The 11,373-nt window shown below is 39.9% G+C and overlaps 1 protein-coding gene across 1 annotated transcript; it reads right to left on the reverse strand.

Annotated features, from left to right (window-relative positions):
* Nucleotides 1-107: 107 nt before the first annotated feature.
* cmtm8b (CKLF-like MARVEL transmembrane domain containing 8b) lies at nucleotides 108-2,969 on the reverse strand. The gene is made up of 4 exons (XM_037677278.1): nucleotides 2,838-2,969; nucleotides 1,826-1,999; nucleotides 1,552-1,671; nucleotides 108-194 (listed from the first exon to the last, which is right to left on the reverse strand). Exons 1-4 carry the CDS (start codon nucleotides 2,967-2,969, stop codon nucleotides 108-110), a joined length of 513 nt encoding a protein of 170 aa, XP_037533206.1.
* Between the last annotated feature and the right edge of the window lie 8,404 nt (nucleotides 2,970-11,373).

The raw sequence follows: 11,373 nt of genomic DNA on the forward strand, positions 1-11,373 counted from the left end.
GGAAGATAAAATATATATATATATATATATATATATTTTATCTTCCTCTGCCTCTTTATTTACTTTAGATGCACAAAAAGTTCCAGCTGATCAAAGAGGAGGTGACTCTAGTTCTCTTCCCCTGAGGTTCTCCAGGCTTGGTAGCTTAGGTAGCTGCTTGCTGAGTAGCACAGTGTGGTCAGAGATGCAAAAAACTGAGAAGGGTATAAAAGATAGAAAAGAAAAGTATTTAGTGATGTTATACTGAAGTTTCTTAAAATCATAATTTATTATGTAAAGAAAATGTCAAAGCTTTACTGATTTTTTTAAAGCAAAAGGTGTATTATGAGTTGTACAAGAGGCTGGACACTAAGGAGGGAGAGAAGGTCTTGTATTGACTGATGAGAATGAGGGATCAGGCTGGAAAGGATGTGCAGCAGGTTGGACTTGTTAAAAATAGAAAATGGAATTTTCTAATGAGTGTGATGGGAAGATGGAAGGAGTACTTTGAAGAGGTAATGAATGAAGAGAATTAAAAAGAAAAAAAAAGAGTAGAGGTCATAGAAACTGTGGACCAGGAAGAGGGAAAGATAGTGAGGGTGGTAACATGCCTGAGGAATGGAGGATAAGTGTGCTGGTTGCCATTTTAGGGTCATGTACAGAGTTGTAGCAACCACAGGGGAATTATGTTGCTGAGTTACACAATGAAAACCTGGGAGAGAGTTGTGGGAGCAAGACTTAGTGAATATTTGTGAGCAACACTATGGTTTCATGCCAAGAAAGTGCACCACAGATGGCATTGGTGCTTTGAGGATGTAGATAAAGCATATGACAGGGTGCCAAGGGAGGAGGTGTGGTATTACATAAGGAAATCTGGAGTGTCAGAGAAGTATGTTAGACTGGTACAGGACATGTATGAGGACAACAGGACAGTGGTGAGATGTGATGTAGAAGTAACAGATAGCTTCAAGATGGAGGTGGGAGTGCATCAAGGAGCCGCTCTGAGCTCCTTCTTGGTTACTTTGGTGATGGACCGACTAACAGATGAGGTCAGGAAGGAACTATGACGTTTACAGATGACATTGTGATCCAAGAACAGGGAACAGGTGGAGGAGAACATGTGTTTGAGTACATGTTCATTATTTGCCTGTCATTGTCTCTATGTTTAGAGTTGTCACCCTCAGTCCTACACTCTCTTCTCCCTCTGTCTCCTGACACATTTCCTTCCTTGTGGTTTTCGACCAACAGTAACACAATTTCCCTGTTTGTCAACAGTGCCTGTGGCAGTTTATGTTAACCCAGGCCTCAGCCAATCCAGTACGGCATCACTTGGATGAACTTGCATATTTGTTTTAGCAACAGTGTTTCACACTAGATGCCCTTCCTGACACAATCCTCACCAATAACCCGGGCTTGGGACCAGTACCAGAGACAAACTGGCTTGTGCTCCCTAGTGGCTGGCTGGACAACTGTATGGATGTGTGAAAAAAGAAAAACAAGCAGCATTCTCTAACGTATTCTAATTAATATTTTAAATGCACACTTGTGCTACAAGATGGTTTAAACACTTACTGCTGACGCTACCCAACAGTTGTAGTTGTGTCGCCCCCGAACAGCCCAGTTTACAGTGAGTGCGTTGATCACTGCTGTCACCAGGTACAACACAGCAGCGCTGCAGTTAAAACACAGAGACTGGAAGACACACAAACACATCCAGTAGATTACATCTTGGAAATCACACAAGCAAGGAAAACACTTTCAGTACTCAAACATACGAGAACGAAAAGAGTTCGAGCAATGGATTATAAAGTCTTTGTGTTAAATGTGTATTTTGTGTGTGTGTTACCAGTGTAGTCCAGGGGATGTGTGTTGTCCAGTTGTAGGCTCCGGTCAGATAAATGATAAACAGACACACGGTCAAAATCCAGAAGAGGACGGAAACAAACATCACCCAGCAGAGAGCAGACAGATGAAAATAGTTTGTGCCTCCGATCAGAATCCACACCATCATACCACAAACCTGAGGAGGGGACGAAAATAATTAAATAAAACACACAACGCAATGTTTCATTCAGGAAACTACTGTCTTTAATCAGTTACTTTGCACTCAGCACAGTCTCCTTCCCAATGCTCTAAACACCACCCTTCCTTTTTTTGAAAGCTTCCTGAAGGATTATTGTTGTTTTCTGGTGTGAACAGTCCATTACCCCGGCTGGGCTCTTTTAACTGAAAAAGGAGGTTTCAGATTCATAACATTCATTTTTAAAGTCTGTTTTTAGAGCGCAAATCAGTTTGATGGAAGTTAGGCTTTACAGCTCAATGTAGTGTTTTTACAGTTGTGTTAATTTTCTCTGCTCATGATGAGTACGTAGAAACTGCAGCTTTTGGATCAGATTACATCAGCCCTGCTCTGTCCAGCATGGCAGCCGGCCAGACTGGATTTCAAGAAAGGCTGTCCACAAGTTTGTCCTTCAGCTGATTTGAAAAGGAAGAGAGACAATGAGGGAAAGAAGGAGGAAGAGTTGATTTACATGCTGTTTTTGGTGAACTTCCTTCTTCATAAAAACTCTTAGTTTTTGTCCAACTCTGGCAGGAACAAGGTTAGAGTTTTCAGTGATTTCTTTAATTTCAAGTTCATTCTTAAGAAAACACATCAAGATTTGTTTCAGTTAATTTATTTGATGTTTTCATTTAGCTCATCTGTAGCTGTGCATTCATTTATTTCTCGAAAGTGACAGTTTTTCCTCAAACATGAGAACGTCTGCTCATTCCTGATGTTTGCCGATTGTTTTAGCCTCGTCTTTATCTTCAGTTTGATTTCCTGAGTGTTCAACAACAAAACACAAAATCCCACTTACGATCTCAGCCAGGAGAAGTTTTCCACAGGCGGTGGTGGTGAAACGCTGGTTGAAGGCCAGGGTGGAGGTGGAGGTGTTGCACTGTGGCAGCTGGGGTCCCCTGTGGGTCGACACCACACAAGTCCTGTCCATGATGCACCGACAACCAGAGCCCGAGAGAATAAACCGAAGCTGTCGCCGCAGCACAGGAAGTTGTGTTCCTGTCCTGGAAGCCAGCAGGGACACCCATCTCTGAGACAACACAAATCACCAACTGAGCTCCTGCAACGTTTAACATCCACAAGCTTAAGTCACTTCTCCTGTCTTTTATTTTTATGTTTAATAGTCAAATGTACAGGTTTATTCCTCCATTAGTTTTTAAGTGACTGAGATAATGAGAGGATGCTAAATTAAATGCATATAAACTGTTAGCAGGGATATTTCCCTCCCTGGTATTTGTAGTTTAATGTTAATTAAAGAAAAATCTGAACAATAAAAATAATAAAAACTTACTGCAGGACACACCAACAGTGTTGCTTTTGATGGTCAATGGTGCTGACGGAAAAGAGTTTTTAAAAACCAATCTGTAAAAAAGCTCAGCTTTGCTTTGAACACATTTAATCCAGGCTGGTAATTTGTACTTTCATGTACTGATGGAAGAGTTTCTGTGAAAAGACATTTTAAATAAAATGTAACTGTTTGAATAAAGATGTTTAAAAGTGGATGCTTTGTCTAAATCTAAGTCTAGCAGTGGAAAGCTTAAAGGGAACAATTTGTAATTTAAAGATAATCTAGTTAAAGAATCCCTCATAGATGCTGCGTTGTACTTCATCTCCATCAGATGAAGAGTTTAAGAGCACCTCAACGTTGGGGCCTCAACCTGCCTCCTCTCACTGGTTCCGCTGGAGGGTCAGATGGTCACACAGCCTCGATCCACAGCACCGACCATCGAGCTCCAAAGCCCTGGACGTCTAAAGTGAAAATACTTAACGAAACTTGTCCAGATTACTGTGCGTGTCAAAAACTCTAATTTACATCCTAATTTGAAAACAACCTGTTCTAAAGACTTGAGTCCTTCTTCAGATCAATACTTCCTCTAAATGGTTATATTCCCTACATCATTTTATATTTGGGTTTAATTCATTATTGCTAAACCCCAGAATGTTGCTTTTCATTTGGCTGTGCTCCACAGCAAGCAGATTAGTGAGAAAGATTTGGTTAATGTTTTACTTCAGATGCTCTTCCTGACACAAGCTAGGCTCAAACCTGCAACTACAGGATTATGAGACTGACCTCTGAGCCACTGCAGCGCTGCACTCAAACTCAGAACATTGTTCTGAAATTCTTAGAGTTTGATTAATTTTTGTTGTGTTGCTTTATTGTTTGTTTGCTAATATTATTATTATTATCAAACTTGGTTCATTTAGGAGTAATATGTGTGAGAAAAGCTCCCTGGAAAGAACAGATTAGACTCTCATGCTCTGAAATCTGATAAATAATAAGAGTAGAGTAATTGAATTATTTAATTATTGTTCTTCTTCTTCCAGCTGTTCCCTCTTCAGGGGTCTCCACAGTGAGTCATCCTCCTCCACCTCACTCTGTTCTCTGCATCCTCTGTCCTCACTCCAACTACCTCCATGTCCTCTCTAACTGCATCCATAGATCTTCTCTTTGTCTTTTTCCTGGCAGCTGCATTTCTAACATCCTTCTACCAATATACCCACTGTCCCTCCTCTGGACATGTCCAAACCATGTCAGTCTGGTCTCTTTAACTTTATCTCCCAGTTGTTCAACCTGTGCTGTACCTCTGATGATCTCATTCCTAATCTTATCCATCCTTGTCACTCCTAAGGAGAACCTCAACATCTTCATTTCTGCCACTTCCAGTTCTTTCTCTTGTCTTTTTGTCCATGTCTCTGTCTCCAGTCCATACACCATTGTCTTGTAAACTTTTCCTTTGACCTTTGCTGACACCCTTTTGCCACAAATCACTCCTGAAACTTTTCTTCATCCACTCCATCCTGCCTGAACTCTATTTTTCAACTCTTTATGACAAAGTTTAATGTTTATGAATGAGGCCCACATAAATTGTGCATTAGATCAAAGCCAGCTCCAAATGGGTTGCGATGCTTCTCTCCAGGTCGTGCATACAAATCTAAAGAGCTTCTCACCTTCTTCTCACCATAATCTCCTCCAAACTGGTCTCCAAGCTCACCACATTGGGCCTGGAGAAGTCCATCTGCTGCTGGATACTGGACTTCATCACCAACAGACCACTGGCAGTGAGAATCAGCTGTCACCTCTCCTCCACACTAGTCCTCAGCACCGGTACACCTCAGGGCCGTGTACTCAGTCCTCTCCTGTACTCACTATTTACACATGACTCTACCGCCAAGCACAGCTCTAACATCATTCTCAAGTATGCTGATGACACCACCATCCTGGGCCTCATCACCAACAATGAGAGTGCCTACAGAGATGAGGTGAAATCACTGACCAGCTGGTGTCAGGAAAATAACCTTGCTCTAAATGTCAGCAAAACAAAGAAGATGATAGTGGACTTCAGAAAACAACGTGGAGGCCAGCACTCCACCATCAACATAAACAACGTTGAGGTGGAGCAGGTCAGCAGCTTCAAGTTCCTCTGCGTTCACATTACTGAGGATCTGTCCTGGACTTTACATACAGACTCTGTGGTCAAGAAAGCCCGACAAAGACTTCACTTCCTAAGAAGACTGAAGAAGTTTGGCACAAACACCAGCATCCTCACCAACTTTTATAGGTGCACCATGGAGAGCCTGGTGACAGGCTGCATCATGGGGTGGTACGGGGACTGCACCAACCAGAGCCGGAAAGCTCTACAGAGGGTGGTGCAAACAGCAGAGGACATCACTGATAGCAGTCTCCACACCATCCAGGAGATCTACCACAGCCGATGTCTGCATACAGCACGCAGCATCATTAAGGACCACACTCACCCAGCACAAGGACTCTTCCATCTACTACCCTCAGGCAGACAATACAGGAGGCGGTCATTGCACACAAAAAGACTAAAGGCCAATTATTATCCACAAGCTGTCAGATTATTGAACTCTTGATAAACAACACTGAACAACTGGCAATAACTAACTAATAATTCAACCTCAACGTCACTACCTGTGCAATAATCTATATGTGGTATATGTTGATTATTTGCAGTATATATATATATATATATGGCATGTGCATTTTAGCTTATATTACTACCTCAAAATACTTATTTAAATTCATCCTGGTGCACCATTATATTCTACCATGCTGTTGCTCAATATCTCTCTTTAGGACATTGTAAATATTTTAATTTATTACTCTTTCACTTTTTGGTACCTTTCTTTCCGTGTACACTTATTGCATGCTTTTTTGTATTTTCTTGTTGGTTTGTTCTTTGATTATTTTTTTTAGCGAGTCAAATCTGCTCTTCTCATCCTAAGCATTTCATTGTACTGTTAACTCTGTCTTAAGCTTGCATATGACAAACAAATACAATTTGAACTAGAACCTTTATCTGAATATGTGAAAACAACTCTTTTGTATTAATCTCTCCAACACATTCTTCTGAACAGTGACAATCTCACAAATAAGTGAACTAAAAATAAATAATTTTTTAGAGAGAGGGAGGCAGCCATGCTGCAGTGCAGCAATGAAAACAATGAGTGCATTTGACCACAAGGGGGCAGTAGTTAGACATGGATATGTTTACGCCTGTTTTTATTTATTTGTTTTAAGCAGAGCTGCAGGGACAAAAGACATAAGGTTGAAGCCAAACAACACTTACTGAGCTGGTTAATTGCCTACACGGCAGGTGTGTAAATTGCTATTTTCACACGTTTATTCTATTGTAGCTTTTGTGGTGTTCTTTCCTGGACGCATACTCCTCATCAGGGCCGCTTCTGCCTCAGGCCTGCCTGCATTTAGGAAGAAACTTTAACAACTAAACACTATATGCAACTGTGACCATTTTAATTATTGCGTTAAACTGTGCCTGCTGTTCATGATCCACATTTTTTTACCTATATGTCTCTCACACGTGTTTTTTTGTTTGGGCAGAGATGATCAGTCACATGACTCGAGTCAAATCAAAGCAGAAAGGTTTCTCACCTCTGCCTCTCTAAATGTGATCAATGGACCCAAACATCTCCCATTAAGATGCTTTGTGTTGTACTGCTGCAATCATCTAATGTCCAGTCAATCATCTGACTGGACATGTTTCATGTCACGCTGCCCAGTAGATGAATTCTGCCCTGCTGGGTACGTTCTGCTCCACACATCAAAACATCCTCCGCTCCTCGTTACCTTTCATCGCCTGTCTCTCTCTTTTGTTTTACTGAATCATTAGGCCAGCACATTGAATTTGCTCTGGTCAGAAATATTTATAACGTCTTGTTGGGGTACTTAGATGAGGAAAAAATTGAACTAAATAAAGAAACGTAAAGTATTCGATCCGAACTTTTACACTTTACTCAACAATTCTTCCTTACATCATTTAAAAGTTACAAATTGTGACTATGAGAACAATAAATTTGGATAGATGTTTTCTCTGAGGTGAAACATTTTACATTTAAGATAGATATAGCAAAAATAACTCCACAAAAGTGTTAGTATTTTATTAGATTCTTGAGCAACTGAGAAAAATGAATAAAAAAAGAGGTTATGATGCAATGATGGAGGCATTACAGATGGATTAAGTCTGTAGATGTTTCATAGGAAGCGTGATTTTGTTTGCCTATTATACTAATTACCAACAGATCAGAAGATTGTGCTCATCACCTTGCAGCCCCTTTAATAAGCTTTTCCTTAGATAATTTAATGTAAAACAAAGATTTGAAATTAAAAAATATATATATATTTTTAATAAAAAAGCATTAAGGGCCTTCAGGTTGTTCTGTTTGTTTACAGTGTTTGTTTTCATGATACTCCAACCACTTGTGTGATGTTTTATATGGTTTATGACTGAGAAATAAATTAAAGCAGAAAAACGTTGATTTGTATCAGTTTTAAACAGATTCTGTGTCTATAGGTATAAGCAAACAGCAGCTAACATACAGCTAACTCTACCTACAGTTTGAAGAAATCAGACAGAACTCGGTCCGTTAGGGACTCGTTATCATTCAGGACAAGTCGAGATCGTGATCTCACAGTAAATTAGCAAGAAGTAAAATATTTAACAAACCAAAATGTGCAGAAATCTTTAGCTACGATTGAGCTTTAATTCTTTTTTTTTTTTTTTTTTAAGTTTGGACAAAAATAAAGGAGTGATATGTCACATCTCTGCTGGAAATGACAGGTTTTATTTTATTTCCTCTCCCCTGCTTTCTCTCCTCCACGCAGCCTTTCTGTTCTCACCATTGTCTTCATTGTTTGTCCACACTGACCCATCGTCCCTCCCTTTAATTGTCCCCGGCCCTGACGTCGAGCTCATGGCGGGGTGTGTTCAGACTCTGCTGCTCTGACAAGAAGCCTCATCGCTGCTAAACACACACTTTACTGAAACTCTACATGCTAAGATGTGAATAACCTGAACTCTGCCTGAACCACACACACACACACACACACACACACTAATATATGTGTGCTGCACTGTAATTGGCCACTGTGACTTCCCGCTGTGGCAAAGATATTTTTAACACAAGCTTAAAGACACACACTAATCCTTGCCTCTGCAACATCTGCCACATCCCTCAATACATGTGCTGGGTATATTCAACCACACACACACACACACACGCCCCTCCCTGTTTAACCACCAGTCCCAGCATCAGATCTAACCACACGAGTATAAATGTGAGGTACAGCCTCTTCCTGTAAGGCTCAAGCTGCTGGTTTTTCCTCTTCAGCTGTTTCCATTGGACAGTTTTCATTGTTCTGTGGTGAAGCAGTGGAGCAGTGGTTAGGTCCTGTGGCCACTTGCAGAGAAAAGAGTACCCCTGTTGCCTGAAGTTACGGTAACCATGATCTGAAAAAGCACTTTAACTGCAGCCTGATTTAAACTGTGGCTCTTTTTAGTCAGTTTTTTCCCTGACACTAATGATTTTATTTTTTATTAAACCATTTACCCAAAGCTCTGCAGCCTGTGTTTGTTTGGCTAACACTGACAGTGAACCTTTAATAAATAATTGTGATGTGGTGTTAACAGTTGCCAGTAGCTATTTGAAGTGGAGGCGCTGCTAAAATAATGAATGTATGGCCTCATTAGAAAATCCCTCAGAGAAAGAAATGATTCTTTTCACCTTTTTCGCTCAAAGCGTCTGAGATTTAAATGTTTCTTTGGGTTAATATTCGTCAAAATGTGTTTTTGTGTTGATGGTTTGAAAACCCCAAGCTGCTACTTTAAATCTAAATTTAAATGAATGTGATTATTTTAGTCATAGAGTAGGTCTTATTTCATGACACATGCATCCTAATGTTTGTTTTCTAAAACAGCAAATTATGAGAAAATCAACTTTGAAACTTTTTCTATTAAAAATCAGATTAGAAAGAATTGTCTGTTTTGTTCAGTTTTAATTTAATAAAATTGGGTTTTAAATTATTACTGTGGTGATGGTGGGGGGGGGGGGGGCGACCCCACATTCAGTATCTACACAGTTAAAATATTTTTTGTGTAAACGGCACGACAAAACCTAAAGGTGTTTTCCTGCTTGAAGGAATGTACTTCCTGTTTACACGAGACCGACGTCTGGAAATGTTACAGATTTTTCAGTGGGTGGAAAAAAGAGCCTGTTTACATGGAAACATTGTAGTTTCCATGCCAGGCAGGGTTGCCAGATAAGAAAAGATGAACTATTGTACTGTTGCTTTAAAATGATTGTATTTTGACCCAAACTGTCACATATGCTTCACTCCCAGACCAGGATTCAGAAACTTTTCTTCAGAGAGAGCGGGGGCGGTTGTTGTGTACATGAACGGCCGAACTGCAGCAGAAAAGCTCCTGTTTCACTAAATAAACGTCGTGTAAACAGGCCTTAACGTGCAGTTTCTTCTGATTATACTGAGCGGTCTGTTAGCTTTGGGAGTGTATGATGGGAGTGACTCTCAGCTACCACCAAATTAAATTTAATCTCAGTACGTGTAAAACTGAAGAGTTACATGTTTTGTGTTTGCAGAGGTTGACTAGCTGTAGTGACGTCAACATTCATCTTATGGATCATGAGATGTTCTTCTTGGAGGATGTGTTAAGTCTCGGTTACCACACCAAACTTTTGCTTAACATTTTAAAAAGTGAATAAAGTCATTCTTATGTGCTCCGAGGCCAGTTATCTGTGGCAGGCGTCTTGATTGTTATTATTAATATAGTCTGTTAATCCCCATTGCAGAGATTCATCCTCTGCCTTTTTCCCATCGCACATGTGGAGCTGAGGGTTGGAGGCAGATGTTGTTGCTTCACCTTTCCCACCCAGAGTTTTTGTGCCATCCAGGGATTCTAACCTGCAACCTTCCGATCATACGCTCGCCTCCTACACCTTCTGTGCCACATTTGGTCTTTTTTCTTTGGCTGACTTGAAAAAGATCATCAGTTCTACATTTACAGACAAGGATGAATTTCTGTGTTTCATTTAAATCTATCCAGTGGTTCATGAGATATTTTGCTAAAACACAAACCCGCGGCACAGTCACATGTAAAACCACCCGCCTTTTTTCTTTTGGCAGTGTGAAATAATGATGAGCCGAGCCTCTTCAAATGTAAGTTCCAGCTTGTGAGCGCTGTCCTGTTGTATTTTTGGAGTGTGTGCACGCGTGTTAAAAGACCTTTGTGACCAAATGACAAAACAACTTCACATTTGAGAAAACTGAACATGTGAACATAACACTGAGGCGAGATGCATGAATCAAGAGATCTTAACACACGGTCATTGACATATCCGAGGTGTATTTTCATTTATAATGTGCAGTAGCTCAGTGGTCAGCGCCACGATCTATTAATCCTTAGGCTGCAGGTTTGAGACCAGCTTGAGTCAAGATTAGCATCCAGCATAAAAAATAACCACATATTTCATGCAAGTTTGACATTTTGTAACTATATAGTTCCCAGTTTAGTTTTTCCAAGTGTAGTTTTCTAAGAGTTTGGACTGTTTTAAAATATTAAATTTATCCTAATTTAAAAAGTAAAAAAAACACTTATCAGTTTAATAAAAATAAAACACAAAAAATGAAGGCAACAGATAATGAATGGGTGGATTTTCAAGAAGTAATCCTTTGGTGTGCATTAACATTTGAGGTAAATCAAGATGGCCACCACAGCCAAATGACCTTAGAAACACAAAGATGGCTTTAATATATTATTAAATTATATTAAATCATTTTATTATTATTGGGCTAAACCTTAGTGTGATTGTAGATTAGAATTATGTATAAAGCATACTTTAAGTGTTACTCAAATAGCAAGATCTTTGTTTAAAACCGGGCTGTTCAACTGGCGGCCCACGGGCCGGAAATGGCCCGCAGGAGATTTCAGTCTCACCCACCAATGAGTTCATTAAAAAAATAAAATAAAACCATAAAAAATAAAATAAATAAATTATAA

Source organism: Nematolebias whitei, chromosome 5 (assembly GCF_014905685.2).
Source record: "Nematolebias whitei isolate Nwh7 chromosome 5, NemWhi1, whole genome shotgun sequence".
In the NCBI taxonomy this organism is placed as follows: Eukaryota; Metazoa; Chordata; class Actinopteri; order Cyprinodontiformes; family Rivulidae; genus Nematolebias; species Nematolebias whitei.

Bases quoted from the DNA above. Each gene is read 5' to 3' on its own strand.
- cmtm8b (XM_037677278.1), bottom strand. From the start codon at position 2,969: ATGGACAGGACTTGTGTGGTGTCGACCCACAGGGGACCCCAGCTGCCA. The intron at 2,000-2,837 runs GTAAGTGGGATT...TCCCCTCCTCAG, and splicing joins AACTTCTCCTGGCTGAGATC to GTTTGTGGTATGATGGTGTG. The intron at 1,672-1,825 runs GTAACACACACA...TGTGTCTTCCAG, and splicing joins ACATCCCCTGGACTACACTG to TCTCTGTGTTTTAACTGCAG.